The sequence below is a fragment of the Chiloscyllium punctatum genome, chromosome 18 (assembly GCF_047496795.1).
Source record: "Chiloscyllium punctatum isolate Juve2018m chromosome 18, sChiPun1.3, whole genome shotgun sequence".
Lineage (NCBI taxonomy): Eukaryota > Metazoa > Chordata > Chondrichthyes > Orectolobiformes > Hemiscylliidae > Chiloscyllium > Chiloscyllium punctatum.
In genome coordinates this window covers 89,507,395-89,527,367 of record NC_092756.1, presented here as the reverse complement: position 1 = coordinate 89,527,367, position 19,973 = coordinate 89,507,395, and the positions used below count along the sequence as shown (strand labels likewise).

Genomic DNA, 19,973 nt, shown 5'->3' with positions numbered 1-19,973 from the left:
GACCCTCAGAAGTACATCCCTGCTTTTATATTGAAGTCCTCTCAAAATAAATACCAACATTGCATTTGCCTTCCTAACTATTGACTCAACCTGCAAGTTTACTTTGACAGAATCCTGGACTAGAATTCCCAGGTTGAACTTCAGACTTCCGAATTTTCTCCCCATTTAGAAAATAGTCCATACTTCTATTCTTTTTACCAAAGTGCATGACCTCACGCTTTCCCATATTGTACTCCATCTGCCACTTCTGTGCCCACTCTCCTAACCTGTCCAAATTCTTCGGCAGCCTCCCCACTTCCTCAATGCTATCTGTCCCCCCCCCACTTATCTTTGTATCGTCTGCAAATTTGGCCAGAATGCCCTCAGTTTCTTCATCTAGATCATTAATGTATAAAGTGAAAAACACTGACCCTTGCAGAACACCACTTGTCACCAGCTACCATCTGGTAAGGACCCTTTTATCCCCATTCTCTGCTTTCTGCCAGACAGCCAGGCTTCTATTGGTGCTAACACCTAGCCTCTAACACCATGGGCTCTTATCTTACTCAGCGGCACCTTGTCAAAGGCCTTCTTGAAGTCCAGGTAGATAACATCCATTGGCTCTCCTTGCTCTAACCTGCTCGTTACTTCCTCAAAGAATTCGAGCAGATTTGTCCGGCAGCAGACTTTGCCCTACTTCACCATGCACTTCCAAGTATTTAGAAATCTCATTCTTCTTAACGGACTCCAAAATCTTACCCATGGCCAAGGTTAGGCTAATCGACCTGTAATTTTCTGTCTTTCACCTCACTGCCTGCTTAAACAGGGGGGAGGGTTACTTTAGTGATCCACCAGTTGTCTGGGGCCCTCCTTGACTGCAGTGATTCCTGAAAGATCACCACTGAAATCTCCAAGATCTCTTCAGCTCCCTCCTTTAGAACTCTGGGGTGTACTCCATCTGGTCCAGGTGATTTATCCACCTTCTGGCCATTCAGTTTTTCTAGCACCTTCTCCTCGGTGATGGCCACCATACTCACCTCTGCCCCCTCACTCTCTTGAATTTTTGGGATATCACACATGTCTTCCACCATGAAGACTGACATGAAGTAATTATTCTGTTCCTCAGCCATTTCCTTGTTCCCCACTACTATCGCGGCAGCATCATTTTCCAGCAGCCCTTTTGCCCTTTATATATCTAAAGAAAGTTTTAGTTGACCCAGAACTGCCTCCAGAGTCATAGAGTCATAGAGATGCACAGCATAGAAACACACCCTTCAGTCCAACTTGTCCATGCCAACCAGATATCCCAACCTAATCTCGTCCCATTTGCCAGCACCTCGTCCATATTCCTCTAAATCCTTCCTATTCATATACCCACCCAGATGCCTTTTAAATGTTGCAATTGTACCAACCTCCACCACTTCCTCTGGCAGCTCATTCCATACACCCTCTGTGTGAAAAGTTGCCCCTTACATCCCTTTTATATCTTTCTCCTCTCACCCTAAACCTATGCCCTCTAGTTCTGGACTCCCCCACCTCAGGGAAAAGACCTTGTCTATTTATCCTATCCATACCCCCTCATGATTTTATAAACCTCTATAAGGTCACCCCCTCAGCCTCCAGGGAAAACAGCCTCAGCCTATTCAGCCTCTCCCTATAGCTCAAATCCTCCAACCCTGGCAACATCCTTGTAAATCTTTTCTGAACCCTTTCAAGTTTCACAACATCTTTCCGATAGGAAGGAGACCAGAATTGCACGCAATATTCCAACAGTGGCCTAACCAATGTCCTGTACAGCCGCAACATGACCTCCCAACTCCTGTACTCAATGCTCTGACCAATAAAAGAAAGCATACCAAACGCCTTCTTCATTTTCCTATCTATCTGCGACTCGACTTTCGAGGAGCTATGAACCTGCACTCCAGGGTTCAGCAACACTCCCTAGGACTTTACCATTAACTGTATGCCCTGCTCCGATTTACTTTCCCAAAATGCAACACCTCGCATTTATCTAAAATGCTCTCACAAGTTCAAGGGTCATTAGAGATGGGCGAACATTAGAGATGGCCTTGCTTACGATGCCTCATCCTATGAGTAAAAGCCTTTGGACAAAGAGCTGTTTATTTCAGGCTGACATAATAAAAAAAAAACACGGATTCACTCGGACCACTGTGAATCTTTGGAACGCTCTATCCCAGAGGGCAGTATATACTTAGTCACTGAGGAAATAAGTCTGAGATCTAGAATTGTTTGGTTTCTCAGGAAATCGAAGATCACAGAGTGGGAAAGTGGAATTGAAAATCACCCGTATGGAATTATGAGGCACGCTTGAGAAACCAAATGGTCGACTCCTGCTCTTAGTTTTAGTGTTTTAACATTATCCTACAAAAAATCAATACCTCCGATAGATCCACATTAGTCTTTTAGTAAAGAAAGTGTCAGATTCCAGAGGTATTTTGTCTTTTCTTTGGAACCACACAGATTGTCGAGTGATGCCCCCTTCTGGATTTCTTCACAAGTAACAGCCATTTCCCACAAGACAACATTTAAGCATCTTCCCCTGACATCCAATGGCATTACCTTCTCCGAATGCCCCACTATCAACACCCTGGGGGTTACCATTGACCAGAAACTGAGTTGGAATGGCCATATAAACACTGCGGCTGCAAGAACACGTCAGAAGGCTAGTGTAGTGATTGGAATAAGGTAGGTCAGTTAGATCTCATTGAGTACCAGTTCCCTGATTGGGGCTGTTAAACTGGTCCGATCAGGGCGCCCTGACTGACAAAAGAAACAGGAGTCTCAGGGACTCTCCTTACTCTAGGGATGTCTCTGAGCTAGCTGGTCTGAATCCATATACTGTACCTGTGTAAATAAAGGGTGACTGAGTGATTGGGTACCTGCCCCAGTGGAGTTATTTCAGCTGGGAATCCTGAAGCAAGAATCTCACCTCCTGAACAATTGAGAAAGGGTACTGATTGGTTGGCAAATCAATCCCTATTGGTTGAGGCATTGCCATGGTGGTCGCACCACTGAATCCCAAAGGCGTAAGACCTTTTCTCCTTTTTCTCTCAAAGGCTCGTGTCTCTGGTCGCCTGTAATTTTAATTCTCCGTCTTACCCTCCCACTGAGATTGGTCTGCTGTGCAGTTCCAATGAAGCTCAAGCATCTAGCTTGAACAACATCACCTTGTTTTTCCACTCTACATCCTCCAAAAACCAATGCTGCGATCGATGATTTCAAACTCAGACCAATACATTCTTTTCCAAGTATTACTGTCTTCATCAGGAAGAAGGGAAAATGAGAGAGAAGACAAAACCATCATAGGGGAGGAAACAAAATGAAGGTAGAGGCAGCTGCGCCTTCAGTGACCCAAGCCCCAAGTCCTTCCCTGAAGCAGTCCACCTCCTTTAAGGTGACATTTAAAACCAAACTCTTTGACCATGATTTTGGTCACCTCTGCTGCTAAAACCTTCTCGAATGGCCCGGTGTCAAATTTCATCTTGATTCCTGGGAGACGCTGTTTCTACCACTACAAAGTCGCTACATAAATGCAAAGCATTTGTTGCTGTAGTTAGGGGAGGTTGTGGAGTTTTGGAACTTGCCAAGCCACGGACAGATCCCATGACAGTGCTATCCTTTCCTTACCCCGTGCTGGGGTGGCACAGGAATGGGCACATCACCAATTCATTGGTGGGTTTTGAGCATCACTGACAAGACTGCCGTCTGATGTTCTAATTGCCCGTGAGAGGGTGCTGGTAGGGAATCACCATCTTGAAGTGCTCTGCGGCACCCAAGTGCAGTGAGGAAGGGAGCTTTCACATTTTGACTCCGCGCCAGTGAGAGAATGACCATTATCATTCCGAGTCAGGACAGTGTCTGGCTTGGAGAGGAATGGGGAGATTTTGGTGTTCCCGCACAATGGCTGCCCTTGTCCTTCTGGATGGTGGAGGCTGCGGGTCTGAAAGGTGCCATCCATAGGGTTCCTGCCCTGCATTTTTAAATGCTGCACGTTGCCACCAATGTGCATCAATGGTGGAGAAAGTGAGAGCTGAAGGTGGTTGACGTTTGTGCCAAATCACCACCCATTTGAATGCGGCATCGTTCATTAGGTGCCCAGTTCCTTGCCAACTCATCCATGGATGGTGAAAGGCTTGAGTGGACTCAGAGGTAAAACTCCTGCCGTGTTCGACATTAATCTACTTTGTCCTGGATCATGTTGAGCTTCTTGAGTGTTGTTGGATTGGCACTCAACCAGACAAATAGGGATTGCACTCCTGACTTGTGCCTTGTTGATGGTGGACAGACGTTGGCAAATCAGCATGTGAGTTATTTCCCATTGAATTACTCACATCTGACCTGTCCTTGTAGCCACTGTATTTATGTGGCTGGTCCAGTTCAGTTTCTGGTCAATGGTAACCTCCAGAATGTTGATAATGGGAGGATTCAGTGATGACAATGCTGTTAAAGATCAGAGGCAATGTTTCAATTCTCTCTTGTTGGAGATGGTTAGTGTCTCTCTCTGCAAAACCTAAACCCTGATTGTTGTCCAGTCCTAGCTGCACATCTGATTTAGCGTAGGAGGAGAGGCAAGTAGTAATAGACATTGTGGACTCATTCGCAAACATACCCCTCTTATGAGCTATGCCTGAGGGACAGTCATCTTGTTAATGTGTCACACATGAAGTGTTAATGCTCTGCACTCCAGACTGTGTGGAAGAGCTGACGTGGAACACCAGATGGTGAATGGTGTTGAGGAGCCATGATCTAACTGAAGGATGGAGCAGGGGCCTACATCTGTCCCTGAGTAACGAATGCCATCAGTCAGCAGCACAATTAGTCAGAACTGAGCGGCACAGTATTCGGGAAGGCTGTACACGACAGCTCCAGGCACTGACTGCGTGCTAAGTTCCTGAATTCAGCTGCTGCAAAAAGATGGAGGACCAAAGGGAAAAGGGCAAAGGGCAGCCAGAACCAAGTCCTATCAACACCCCACCCCCAATCAAACCATTTGAACATGGCATCATTAGGTAAGTGCCCAGTTCCCTGCCCAAGCCATCCATGGATGGCGAGAGACCTGAGGGGACATAGAGGTAAAACCCCTGCCCTGTTCGACAGTGATCTGTAGGGTTCCAGTCACAAGCCTTGGCCAAATTTTCACTCTGGAGTCAGGAGTCCAATGCCTGGATAATTTCCGAGTCCCGATGACGCTATCCTCAAAGGTAAATGCAATGAGAAATATAGGAGTCGGAGCAGGCCATTTAGCCCCTTGAGCCTGCTCCACCATTCGAGATCACCTTTTCTTCATGCCATTTTCCCAAACCCATCAATGTCACTGATCACCAGAAATTTCTCAATTCTGCCTGTGTGGAGCTTGCACATTCTCCCTGTGTCTGTGTGGGTTTCCTCCAGGTGCTCCATTTTCCTCCCACAGTCCAATGATGTACAGGTTAGGTGCATTGGCCGTGCTAAATTGCCCATTATGTCCAGGCATGTGCAGACTAAGTGGGGTGGCCATGGGAAACGCAGGGAATAAGGTTGGAGGGAAGGTTTGATGATGCTCATCAGAGGGTCGGAGCAGACTTAATGGGCTGAACGGCTTCTGCATTGTAGGGATTCCATGATGATGATGAATTTCTGCCTTGAATCCGTTCAATGTCCGAGCCTCCACAGGCCTCTTGGGCTAGAATTCCAAAGAGTCACCCATCCTCTGAGTCAAGAAGTTCACCTTTACCTCAGTCCTAAACGGTCTTTATTCTGGGACCATGTACACTGATTGCAGATGCTCCTCCCTCACCCGCAGAATGCAAAAACATCCTTTGTGCATCTGCCCGAGTGAGACCTGAAAGAATTTGGTTTCAATTTGATCACTTTTCATTCTTCTAAACTGTAGAAAATACAGGCCTGGTCTCCTCAAAATTTCCTCTTGGACAGTTCAGTCACCCCAGGAATTGGACTGGGAAACCTCTGCTGTCCCTCCTTTACAGCAAGTGTACCCTTCCTGAGGTAAGGGGCTTTGGATTGCACACAATGCTTCAGGTGCTGTCTCACTAAATCTCACTATACAAATGAAACAAGATATTGTTACTCCTGTGTTCATATCCTCTTGCGATTAAGTTCCTGATTTATCTTCCTGATTACTCGCTGCATTTACAGATGATCTTTCAGTGATTTAGGGACAAAGTCATGCAGATCCCTTTGGATATCACCATTTCCCGATCTCTCCCCAGTTAGATGGCTGGTGGGCTGGAAACTTAAGTGGAGCGGGGATGCTTGTTGGATCAGGGTCTGGTGTGGGAGGGTCAGCAGCTTACAAACCCAGTGTGGAGGGCCTTTTCTGGAAATGCTTGTCTTTTTAACTTTATTTCTCGTTTTCCTAATTTATACTATGAATAACTGTAAGTAATGGAACTCTTTCCTTTCATTCCTCTATTTTGTGTCTAAGATCTGTACCGAGGTACACAGGATTTAAGAGGTCGCCAGGTGGGGCAACACTGTAAACTTTCCATTGTACTCCTGTACTTGACTATAAAAAATATTCTATTCTATTCAAAATAAATTCTCTGTGCCCCCATTCCTCCTATTAAACAGCAAAGCTTCCCACTTATCCATATTACAGAAATTAGGAGCAGAATGGCTCAATTCCACCATTCAATACGATCATGGCTGATCCTCCAACTCAATGTCATATTCCCACCGCCTCCCCATACCCTTTGATGCCCTTAAAATCTGAACATTTATCCATCTCTTTTTTTGAATCTATTCAGTGACTTGGCCTCCACACCTTCCTGTGGTCGAGAATTCCACAGTTCCATTGGTCTGAGTGAAGAAATCTTTCCTCTTCTCAGTTCTGAGTCGTCTACCCTGGGATTCTGAGCCCTGTTCTAAACTCCCCAACCAGGGAAAACAGCTCCCGTTTAGCATTTTCAATTATGTGCCATCAACTAAGTTCTTGCACACTCACTCACTCAGTCAACATCCCCTTGGAAGCCTCTTTGCATCCTCTGACCCAGTTAGAGTCATAAAGTCGTACACAGAGAAATAGACCTTTCGGTCCATAAGACCGTAAGACATAGGAGCAGATATTCAGACATTCAGCCTATTGGGTCTGCTCCACCACTCAATCATGGCTGATAGGTTTCTCAACCCCATTATCTCCATAACCCTTGATCCCCTTGACAATCAAAAACCTATCTATCTCGGATTTAAATAGACTCACTGACCTGGTCTCCACAGCCTTCTGTGGCAGTGAATTCCAAGGATTTCCCACTCTCTGGTTGAAGATATTTCTCCTTATCTCCATTCTAAAAGGTCTTCCCTTTATTCTGAGGCTGTGCCCTTGGGTTCTAGACTCTCCTACCAGTGGAAACATCTTCCCAACATCCACTCTGTCCAGGCCATTCAGCATTCTTTAAGTTTCAATTAGATTCCCCCCTCATCCTTCTAAAATCCTTCCAGTATAGATCCAGAGTCCTCAAACGTTCCTCGTATGTAAACCAATCTAACCAGTACATACCATGTTCCCAAATTAAACTAGACCCACCTGCCTGTGTTTGGCCCATATCCCTCCAAATGCTTCTTATTCACATACTTATCCAATTGTTGCGTCTGTTTTCCTTCCAATAACCAATCCTCAATCCATATCAGTATATTGACCTCCAACCTCAGCTAATTAGGCTGGAAGCAATCATGGTAATCAGCAATGGCGGCTCCAGTTGGAAGGAACTCCTGCTGAAAGGCAGGCAGCAGCCATGACACGCCTCTCCATTGCTTTGCTGGGCTACAGATATTCATTGCTGTGCAGATAAGTAGGCAGATAGTCAATAGGAAGGTAGGTGGAGCTCCACGTCTCAATCATTCCACATGCACGGGGCCAATCAGCCCATTGTGTCTGGCTGGTTCTCTGAAGGAGCAAAGCACTCAATGCCTTTTCTCCGCCTCCTCCCTTTTTGGATGGAAAATCCCATTCCCCCTTCCGCTGTAATCTGAGGCAATGCATCCCAGTGACTCCCAACACAATAAATGTTTCTGCTGGTGCCTCCACTGCTTCTTTTGCCACTCGCTTTCAATCTTTCATTCTGTCTCTGCACCAACAGGAAGGATTTTTCTCCGCTGACTCTTCCAGACCTCCCTCAAGCATTTCATCTCTCCAGCTTCTTCTTCCCTGTGGATCCTTATCCGTACTGAACAACACCCGACTTCATCACTCTCAACAGCTAAATACTGACTGAGCTCACTTCCCATTTTGAAAATTCCCTTCATGCCTTAGTGGGCGGCACAGTGGCACAGTGGTTAGCACTGCTGCCTCATAGCGCCTGAGACCCGGGTTCAATTCCTGCCTCAGGCGACTGACTGTGTGGAGTTTGCACATTCTCCCCGTGTCTGTGTGGGGGTGCTCCAGTTTCCTCCCACAATCTGAAAATGTGCAGGTTAGGTGAATTGGCCATGCTAAATTGCCCGTAGTGTTAGGTAAGGGGTAAATGTAGGGGCATGGGTGGGTGGCGGGTCGGTGTGGACTTGTTGGGCTGAAGGGCCTGTTTCCACGCTGTAATCTAATCTAATCTTCCTTACCCAGCTTATTCATGAACAAGATCCCTGAGGGCCTTAACAGGCTGTTGTTTTGGAGGCGAGGGGCACAAGGGGTTTGACTCCCCCAAGTCCACACCACCCCTCCTGCACTCTCTATAATAAGCACTGTGCCTTCCAGAAACATTCGGAATATTGTGAGCGGTTTTAGGCTCAAGGATGCACTGACCTTGGAGGGGGTTCAGAGGAGGTTTACAAGCATGATCCCAGGAATGATGGGCTTGTCGTGTGAGAAGCAATTGGGTCTGTACTTATAGAGTCATAGAGATGTACAGCATGGAAACAGACCCTTCGGTCCAACCCGTCCATGCTGACCAGAAATCCCAACCCAATCTAGTCCCATCTGCCAGTACCCGGCCCATATCCCTCCAAACCCTTCCTATTCATATACCCATCCAAATGCCTTTTAAATGTTGTAATTGTACCAGCCTCCACCACTTCCTCTGGCTGCTTGATGGCATTTAGAAGGATTGGAGGGAGGGATCTAATTGAAACTTACGGAATACCGAGAGGCCTGGATCATGTGGACATGGAGAAGATGTTTGCACAACTAGGTGAGACTAGGACCTGAGGGCACAGCCTCAGAGTGAAGGGACAACCCGTTAGAACTGAGATGAGGAGGAATTCTTTTAGTCAGAGAGTGGTAAATCTATAGAACTCATTGCTGCAGAGGGCTGTGGAGGCCAGGTCATTGAGTGTATTTAAGACAGAGATAGAGAGGTTCTTGATTGGTGAGGGAACCAATGGTCATGGGGGAAAAGGTAGGTGATTGGGATTGAGAAACATTATCAGCCATGATGGAATGGCACAGCAGATCTGCTGGGCCGAATGGCCTAATTCTCCTCCTATATCTTACTGCCTTATCCAGATGCCTTCCAGGAATACCATCATTAATCTGCAGCCAAATGTACAATGCAAATCTAACCCAAACAGCGATGCTAAGGCTGCCTTATATCTTCCTCGATATTTATACTTTAATCATCGTGTTCAGGTGTGATATGAAACATCTCTGGAGCAAGTGGGATTTGAACATGGGCCTCCTAACCCAGAAGTAGGAGCACTACCACTGCACTACAAGTGCCTATAGATTATCATGTGAGTTAGTGAAACCATCCTAACATGAACTCAGTCTGGATCCAAGGCAGGACAGTAAGTCTGAACTCCTCCCATTACCCACTGGACATTTTTATTAACCATGCTGTTTTGACATGTTTCAACACATCGCTGTAACCGGTGGGACTTGAACCTGATCCTCCTAGCCCAGAGATAGGGACGCTATCACTGTGCCACAAAAGCGCAATGGGTAGAGTTTATTGACTACTCAGTCTTACAGCTCCCTCCACCCCCGTCAATGTTACAGGTGTCCCCTATGCACTCAGACAATTATTAGCCATCACGTGCTTCTTCTTAACTCTAAATAAAGACATTAACAAAGCTCAACCAGACATGAACAACAAACACAGGCTGCCTGGGGGCACTTGGGGAACAGTGACAGTGTTCTTCACCCTGGAGGCCTGGGCTGAAGTCCCACCTGCTCCAGAGGTGTGTAATAACATCTCTGAATAGGTTGATTGGAAAAGTAAGTAAAATAAAACACAGGCTGTTTGACCTTAGATTAGGTTCTCTACAGTATGGAAACAGACCCTTCAGCCCAACAAGTCAATACCACCCCTCTGAAGAGTAACCCACCCAGACCCATTCACCTACCCTATATTTACCCCTGACTAAATGCACCTAACACTGTGGGCAGTATAGCACGGCCAATTCACCTAACCTGTACATCTTTGGATTCAATGTGGCTTTGACTGTGACACTTGGTCGAATAACCAGCCAAATTTGGGCTCAGGCAGGAAGAATGTCCTTTACTGGACTGTACATGGCCATCTATGAGGGCACATCTGCCCGGAAAACCTGGATTTCTTTTGCTACCCAGAGGAGTCCATTTGGCCGTCTGCGTCAGCTCTTGTTCTTTGTTCCGCCAATGTTTCTGCCTCTCCCCCACAGCCCTGTCCCTGCTCCAAACATTTATCCAATTTCACTTAGAAGATGCCTCAACTTTAAGTAATCCCTGTGGCAAAGCATTCCACATTCCACCAACCCTCTGAGCCAAGACATTTTGCTTGAACTCTCCTGCCTCCCTCAGTGATAATCCTAAATCAATAATCCCTTCCCAGACGAATTAGCTTATCCACTCAGTGGAGCTTATAAACCTTCTCTCAAGTTTACTCCGCTCCAGATAAAGCCGGGAAAGAAAGAAATCTGGAAGGAATAAATCGTGAAAATGAAAAGAACTGCGGATGCTGTAAATCAGAAACACTGCTTGGTAGCCCAGTGGTTAGCAGTGCTGCCTCACAGCGCCAGAGACCCGGGTTCAATTCCCGCCTCAGGCAACTGTGGAGTTTGCACATTCTCCCTGTGTCTGGGTGGGTTTCCTCCGGTTTCCTCCCACAGTCCAAAAATGTGCAGGTTAGGTGAATTGGCCATGCTAAATTGCCCATAGTGTTAGGTGAAGGGGTAAATGTAGGGGAATGGGTGGGTCTTCGGAGGGTCAGTGTGGACTTGTTGGGCCGAAGGGCCTGCTTCCACACTATAAGTAATCTAATCTTTAAAAAAAGCAGTTGCTGAAAAAACTCAGCAGGTCTGGCTGCAACTGTGCAGAGAAATCAGGGTTAATGTTTTGGGTCAGGTGACCCTTCAGAACTGAGGAAGGGTCACCAGACTTGAAACGTTAATTGATTTCTCAGCACAGCTGCTGCCAGGCCTGCTGAGCTTCTTCAGCAACTTCTGTTTTGTTTCGGAATTAATCATGCATCGGTTACAGCTCAGACAGAGGCCTTTTAGCCCACCCTGACCATGATAGCCCTTTGTGAACCCATCTCTTCCCTGCCCTTTTCCACATTGTCCTGTGGGGTGGCACGGTGGCTCAGTGGTTAGCACTGCTGCCTCACATCGCCAGGGACTCGGGTTTGATTCCAGCCTTGGATGACTGTCTGTGTGAAGTTTGCACGTTCGCCCTGTATCTGTTGTGGGTGTGCTCCAATTTCTTCCCACAATCCAAAGATATGCAAATTAGGTGAATTGGCCATGCTACATTGCCCATAATGTTCAGGAATGTGTAGGGTAGGGAAATGGGTCTGGCTGGGATACTTTTTGGAGAGTCAGTGTGGACTTGTTGGGCCAAATGACCTGTTTCCACACTGTAGGGATTCTATGATACGTTTGTCTTTAGATAATCAACACAGAGCCACGATTGCGTCAGTCTCCACCCTAACACTCTGTTGCATTGTAGACTGTCACCACTCAAAACAAAGACCTTCTCCTGCCCAATAAAATCAGGTGAACAACTTCAGAAGGAACAGCGTGTGAAATTCTCACCTTCATGAGGACCGATTCAGTCAACTTCTCCCGGTTCACAATCTTTATTGCAACCTTCTGTCCTGTAATACAGTGAATCCCCAGCTTTACCAGCCCTGTAACAAAAGACAAGGTAAGCATACATTACAAACAACATCTTGGTTTGTTTTTTAGCTCCTCAAGGATTCTGGGATAGACAATGAATGGACTTTGGTCCTCCCAGTACCCAAGAGGCTTTGGGCCTTCCTTGATGGTCCTCCACCATTTTGGGTGACAACTTCTCAGCACCTGTGCTGCACAGATATTCAAAGAGAAGCAGAACAAACTCCTTCCACTCAAGAATGATTTGTTTATTTTCCACCCCCAGTTTTTCTCCCATAGCTGAAGAGTAGCGAGGTTATACTTCAGTTATACAGCTTGTTGATGACAGTATCTGGAATACTGAGTACAAAATTGGTCACCATATCTCGTGAAAGTTGTTAACACATTGGTAGCTGTACAGAGAACGTTTACTACACTAATCCCTGGAACGAGTGGACTGCCTCAAGAGGAAAGGCTTGAGAGGCTGGGCCTGTTTTCTCTACAGCCAGAGGTGACTTGCAGCTTTATTTCTTTATTTTCTACTTAAAACTAAGAAGGTCTGCAATGTGTATCTTTTAACCATATCTCATTATGTTTTACATGATACTATAAATACTGCAATATTTAACTTTGTTCTTTCTTCCTATCTTGCTCTTAAGATTCTGTAACTAGGTACTTGTACCTAACACTTTTCATTGTATTCCTATATTTTTGTACTTGAGTACACGTGATAATAAAAATCAAAATCAGTAATCAAAACATATTAAATCCTGAGGGGACTTGACGAGGTGGATGTCAAAAGGATGTTTCCTCTTGTGGGAGAATCTAGAACTAGGGGTCATTTTTCAAAAATAAAAGGTAGTCTACTTAAAACAGAACTGAAGAAACATTTTGTTTCATCTCAGCGGGTTTGTGAGTCTTCGGAATTCCCTTCCTCAAAAGGCAGTGGATGCAGAATCTTCAAATTTTTTTTAAGACAGAGGTAGATAGATTTTTGATGACTAAGAGGATATAAGATTATTGGAACCACGCAGGAATGTACAGCTGAAGCTAAAATCAGATCAGCCATTAGCTTATTGAAGGGCAGAACAGGCTTGAATGGCTGAGTGGCCTATTCATGCTCCTTACTCATATGTTTGTACATTTATCCTGAAAGGACAGACTTGTGCTGGACTGGGGATAAAAACGGGAAAAGGAAAGAGAGAAAAACCAGAGCTGAGTGAGTGTGGGAGAGAGAATGAGAGTAATAGGGAGAAGAAGAGAGAGGCCGAGAGAGAGAGAGTGATCAGATGTCAATGTAAGTCGGAGAGCATGGGATAGAGAGAAATAGAGCAACAGTCAGTGTAAGATGTGAAGAGAGAAAGGAAAAGGTGTAATATCACTTCAAAACCTCAATATGCAGACCAAGGCTCAGGATGGTAATGCATGGATCACAGGCCATGGTCACTCTGTAGCAGCCTCATGTCTAGAGATCTCCTGTACTCTACGCATGGGCTTCAGCTGTAAACAAACCCACCAGAGACGTACAGTAAAAGGAATCCACTTGTTTTACATATTGCTAGTACAAGCAACCACTATGCATCGTTCTTAAAAAGAAACTAGAACAAAGGAAGCAGCGATACATTCTTGAAGACCAAGGGGAGAAGTGGCAGATGTAATACAATTCAGCGATTCATGTTTACCCACAGAAAAAAAAACAAATGCAAGATGATGGAGTTTCTCCACATGTTGGGTATGCCTTTCAGCTGCTGTGCAGGCAGCTACTTAGGTCAGGATCGCACATTTTAAAAGTAAAACCAAATTACTACGGATGCTGGAAATCCAAAATTGCAGGAAAAACTCAGCAGGTCAGGCAGCATCTATGGAGAGAAAGCAGAGTTAATGTTTCGGGTCCAGTAACCCTTCTTTAGAACAGCTCACTAGACCCGAAACATTAACTCTGCTTTCTCTCCACAGATGCTGCCTGACCTGCTGAGTTTCTCCAGCAATTTTGGATTTTGCTTCATACTTTTTGAAGTTTGATAACCTGTCAGGTGACACCTTTATGCAGCATTCTGAAAAAAAGCATGTCATTCAATCAAAGGATAATGGGAGTGGGCTGAAATTAGCAACAGCGGAGTCAACAGAACATCTCTTAAATGGAAAATAGAAAATCCATTCTACGTACAATGCTGAAGGCACGCACAGAGCTGGACAAAACAAAACTAAAAAGCAAAAGGCAAATAAAACCGCAAATACATTGCAGGTGCAGCATCACCATCATCATACAAGTACTGCTGTGTCTAAAGTGCTTACAAAATGCAAAACAATAGCAGAAGAATCAATACTCAATCCCCCAGCGCGAACTGAGAGCCCACAGATCTCCTCATCAGAGTCCAAACGTTTTTAAAACAAAGAATGCATCAATGTTTAAGAAGGACCTAAGGGGCAATTTTTTCACACAGAGGGTGGTGCATGTATGATCGAGCTGCCAGAGGAAGTGGTGGAGGCTGGTACAAACACATTCAAAAGGCATCTGGATGGGTACATGAATAGGAAGGGAGATGAGCCAAATGCTGGCAAATTGGGTCAAATTAGGATATCAGGTCGGTGTAGACAAGTTGGACTGAAAGGTCTGTTAGCGTGCTGTATGACCCTCTGACTCAATGTTTCAAGCAATTGAAGAAGGTAAACAGGCTGAGAAAGCAGTTGAAAATCTGGTTTACATGGAATAAATACTTCTGGTTCATCTGAAGAGGAACAAGAAGATCCCACAAAGTTGTGGGCAGTTCTGGAACATAGAAATCGGAGTAGGCCATCAAGCCTATTCCACCATCCAATGAGATCATGGCTGACTGCGGCCTGGTTCAGAGAATTATTTCCTGTGGATTTTTTTCCTCACTGTTCTCTCTAGGGACTTGTATGTAATGCAGGGCTGCTGGCACTAAGAAGGTGCTACACTACCAGCGTTGCAGCTCCATCCCCAATCTCGGTAGAGAAAACCCCATCGTGAATGGGTAAGCCTGTGGACAATTTCAGAAAAGCGTGAGCAGCAAGTGTTCGGGGAAACTAAAATGTCCTGCAAAGGAAATGTTCAAGGACGCTGTTAGTTCAGCTGCCCACTCTGAGGTATGAAGGGAATTAATGGGAAAGGACAGGCTCACATTACTGCAGGCTGCAGACACTGCCCCGGAGAACACAAAGCCAAGACCAGGCACATCACAGGCGCTGACTACCCACACGACTGGTGTTCAGTTAAAGTCAAGACAGAAAGGCCGCAGGGTTGATGCACTGAGACTGCAGCAGAAGAACACACGGGCCACTCACAGAAAGATGGGCCGGAGCTGGGCAAGGGCTCACTGACATAAGGAAACGCGCCTTGTACGGGTGCAGAGCATGCGAGAAGCCCCAATCACCAGAAAAAAGATGAGCAGGACAGAGGGCGAAGATCGTAAACGAATTATCAGTCGGGGCAAACGAAAAGGAAAAAGACACTAAAACAGCCAGGATGGTGAGGAAAAGGTTGACATAGATATAGGATAGATATAGAAATGTCCCAGACAGTAGAAATAGACCCAGGTGCACCAAACTGTTAGGAAGGCGAATGGAATGTTAGGCTTTATCACAAGAGCATTTAAGAACAAGAATACTGAAGTTTTCCTTCAAATGTGTAGGAGCTTGGATAGAACCCACCTGGAGTACTGTGGGTAGTTTTGGTCTCCTTCTCTCAGGGACGATATTTTTATCACAGAGGGAATGTAAGAAAGGTTCACCAGACTTGTTCCTGGGATGGCAGGACTGTCTGATGAAGTGAGATTGAGTAAACTACTAAAATTAGGCCTGTATTTTCCAGATTTTCAAAGATTGGGAGATGATCTCATTGAAACCTATCAAATATCGAAAGGGAATAGATGCAGCTGGTCCCTCAGCATGGGGAGTCTAAAACCAGGGGACACCGTTTATAAATGGGGAGGAAACCATTCAGGTCTGAGATGGAGAGAAATTCTTTTACTTCGAGAGTTGTGAACCTTTGGAATTCTTTATGTGGAAGTTCAGTCTTTGGGTATGTTTAAGGTAGAGATTGATAGATTTCTCCCAAAACAGAGACTGCTGGAAAAACTCAGCAGGTCTGGCAACATGTGTGGAGAGAAAGCAGAGTTAACATTTCATCCAATGACCCTTCTTCAGAATCCTGTTCTGTTCTGAAGAAGGCTCACTGAACCCAAAACGTTAAAGCTGCTTTCTCTACACAAGTGCTGCCAGACCTGCTAAGTTTCTCCAGGAACTTCTGTTTTTATTTCTGATCTTCGGCATCTGCAGTTCTTTTATTGATGGATTTCTGCTTTCCAGTGCGTACAGAGTCGTGGAGTTGGAGGTGAGTAAAAGTCATTGAAGTGTTTGATCAGCCATGATCGTACTGAATGGCAGATGGGCAGAATGGCCCACTCCTGTTCTTAAACATTTAGATCAGGACCAGGGCGAGATGTAAATCTGAAGTTTACGATATATTCAAGAGTAGATTGTAAAACCATCCCACCAAGACTACACCAGAAGACCTTTCACAGAAAAGTGAAAGAGAATGGTTAACCAAAGAGAGACACCCCAATATTGAATAATATTGTGCTCACGTCATGAGTGAGATTCGATATCTGAGAACAGCCCAAATCAGAAGGACACACCAAGGGAAATATGTTAAATGAAGGCTCCACATCACTGAAACGGATGGTCTCACCATCCTGGGATAGAGCTGTGGTAAAGACCCGCGGTTTTCTTTAGTAAACTACAAAGTTAAAGGTCCACGTGTAATGCTCCATTGCCTAGTGGATGTGACCTCTCCGAAATGGAGCCCATTTTGAGGTGAGACCAGAAATAGTCCCGGTAGGAAGCAGCAAATACGGGCAAAGCACTGCTGCAGGATACCATCTCAATGAGAGATGGATCTGGGGAAGAGCCAGCCAAGGCTATGCAGGATGAACCTCTCCAAAAGTTACACAATGGGAACAGAAAGGTGTAAGATCACATCAGCTGTGTGCTGGATAGACACCTACAAAGACATCAAAAGAATGATTTCTACATGCAGTGTAAGCTAGCGGCACAGGAAGAGAAGCCAGTGACCAGAAACTGAACTGGACTAGTCCAATGGGAGAGATGAAAGGCAGAGGCTTGGAATCTTGCAGGGGTTAACTCTTCTCCGGACTCCCCAAAGCCTGCCCACATTCCAGAAGGCACAAGTCAGGAGTGCATGGATGGGTACAGCTCCAACAACACTCAGGAAGCTTGACACCATCCAGGAGAAAGCAATCCACATGATTGGGACCACATCCACATTCCCTGCCCTCACCATCAATGCTCAGTGTAAGCCATCCTTGAGATGCACTACAGAAATCCAACAAGGCTCCTCAGCCAGCACATTTCAAACCCCACGACCACTACCATCAGAGGAATAGATAGAGTAGACAGTCAGAAACTTTTTCCCCGGGTACAACAGAGTGTTACAAGGGGACATAAATTTAAGGTGAAGGGTGGAAGGTATAGGGGAGATGTCAGGGGTGGGTTCTTTACCCAGAGAGTGGTGGGGGCATGGAATGCGCTGCCCGTGGGAGTGGTAGAGTCAGAATCATTGGCGACCTTTAAGCGGCATTTGGATAGGTACATGGATGAGTGCTTAATCTAGGATAGAAGTTCGGCACAACATCGTGGGCCGAAGGGCCTGTTCTGTGCTGTATTGTTCTATGTTCTATGTTCTATGTTCTAGACGCCAAGGGTAGCAGATACATGGAACACCACCCTCTGCTAGTTCCCCTCAAAGCCACATGTCATCCTGATTTGGAAAAATATCACCATTTCTTCAGAGTCACTGGGTCAAAATCCTGAATGTCCCTTCCTAATGGCACTGTGAGTGTCTCTACACCAAACGGACTGCAGCAGTCCAAGAGGGCAGTTCATTGCCATCTTTTCAACGGAAACTAGGGACTGGCATTCAATATTGGCCTGGCCAATGATGCCCATGTGCCATGAATGAATTACAAAAAACTCACATCAGGAAGAGGGGATGATAGTTACTGAAGTACCAGCCAGACCAAGGTGTACTCCAGGAGCTGGTATATCTACACACAATCAAAAGTGGTGTCTCACCATCACAGACAGGAGACAGACAGGCTTTCATCAGAAATGTGGGAGATTTGAGAGCTGCAACAACACCTCGCAGTGTTACAAGCTCTGCTCACCAAGAATAATTTGTGAGAATGGGTCCCAATTCGCTACCAGAGAAATTAAGGGATTTACTGAACAGCACATCACCACAGTATCCAGGGGAACATAGGTTTCTACAAGGACACACGCAGATGGAAAAGAGAACCCTGACAGAGGGCCCAAAGGAGAACCCAAAGCTCATCACGCTGTCATTGTAACGTTCCCCTGCTCAGCCTGTAGTTGGAGTAGCTGTGGGCCATTCATCCCATTTATCCTGCTGTACTGTTTGGCAAGGTCATGCCTGCTGGCCGGTACAAATCTACATTCTCCTGTGAAGATGTAACATTCTTCTACTGTTCATAACAGAACATGTATGGCCAATACAAAACACAGCAAAGGTGGCACACAATTCAGGCGTGTGCTCGGATAATGTCCGAACACCACAACAGACAATGTCACAGTAACATAAGGACCCCTCATCACACTCACTCCCCACACAGTTCCAGCCTTCTCAGTTCCCAGCTCTCCCCCATCCCACGCCATTCCCTCTTCCATTCTCCCGTCCCCGGTGCCAAAATGGTTACCCCCCACCCATCTGTGTTCCAGTGTGCTGCTCTCCATTCCCAGCTCCAGCCCCTAATTCCCCATTCCATTCTCCCAGCTCCGTCTCCCCCCGGTCCCCGCCCCATCTCCCCATCACCCTCTCCCCACCCCCGCTCCGTCTCCCCCGTCGCTCTCTCCCTCTCCCCGCCTCGTCTCCCCCGTCCCATCTCCCCCGTCGTCCTCTCCCTCTCCGTCTCCCCCGTCGCCCCCTCCATCTCCCCTGCCCCGTCTCCCTCTCCCCACTCCGTCTCCCCCGTCGCCCTCTCCCTCTCTCCGCTCCGTCTCCCCCGCCCTGCCCCGTCTCCCCGTCGCCCTCTCCCCATCCCCGCTCCCTTTCCCTGCTCTGTCTCCCCCGCCCCCGTCCCATCTCCCTCTCCCCATCCCCGCTCCATCTCCCCCATCACCCTCTCCCTGCCCCCGCAGTGATTTTGCTGTCCCCGCTCCAAGCAGTGACGTTATGGGTACTATGACGATATGGGCAGGGGGATCTGCTGCCAGCAGTTGCCATGGCAGTAGACACAGCATATTGAGAAAGAAATAGGAACAAAATGTCATGGGAATGTACAGGTGGGATGCTGCCCCATTTGCTGCTTCCCAAGGGACGGTGTATCGGTCCATCAGCTCCCCCCTCACAGGGCAGCTGAGTGGAGTGTTCTCTAAACCCCAATATTTGATTCGAACATAACTGCCCAGTGGACACCTTATTTAATGTCACATCCACAGCCCACAGAAACCAGAGAATGTCATCATCTTCACAAACGCTGCTTCCTTTCTCCAGTATTTTCTCCTTCTGCTTTCAGATTTCCAGTTGCGATAGTATTCTTCTCTTCGATGAGCATCGTTGAGTTTATCTGTTTAATGTTGGTCAAATATTGCCTGGGACCCCGCGGTGTGGAGAGGGAGACGTGCTTCACCCTTTTCCCTTGTCATGATGGAGGGAGATCCTTTAGGAAAACGGATGCCCTCCTGGATGAGGGGGGGGGGTGGGGGGGGAACATTTTGATTGACGCACATTTTATGTTGCCGTGTAACTAGGAAAGAGTACCATCATTCCCCATTTGTCGCCATCGGGCCGAAAGGATGTAACTAAAAGATTTTCATTTTGGTAAAACAAACAAGGGCAGAACGTATACTATTAAGAGTAGGGCAATGGGTTGTATTGAAGAACAGAGGGGTCAGGACATAATTCTTTGAAACTT

The 19,973-nt window shown here is 46.3% G+C and overlaps 1 protein-coding gene across 4 annotated transcripts in view; it reads right to left on the bottom strand.

Annotated features, from left to right (window-relative positions):
* Positions 1-19,973, bottom strand: part of LOC140489299 (serine/threonine-protein kinase BRSK2-like) — a 189,300-nt gene that overhangs the window by 71,648 nt on the left and 97,679 nt on the right. For 3 of the 4 annotated variants that reach the window (XM_072588690.1, XM_072588691.1, XM_072588693.1), the window contains exon 2: positions 11,941-12,035. In XM_072588690.1, coding sequence (XP_072444791.1) covers positions 11,941-12,035 — 95 coding nt within the window. Of the gene's footprint in view, positions 1-11,940; positions 12,040-19,973 lie in introns of those variants that run through there. The other variant, XM_072588692.1, reaches the window with a different exon arrangement.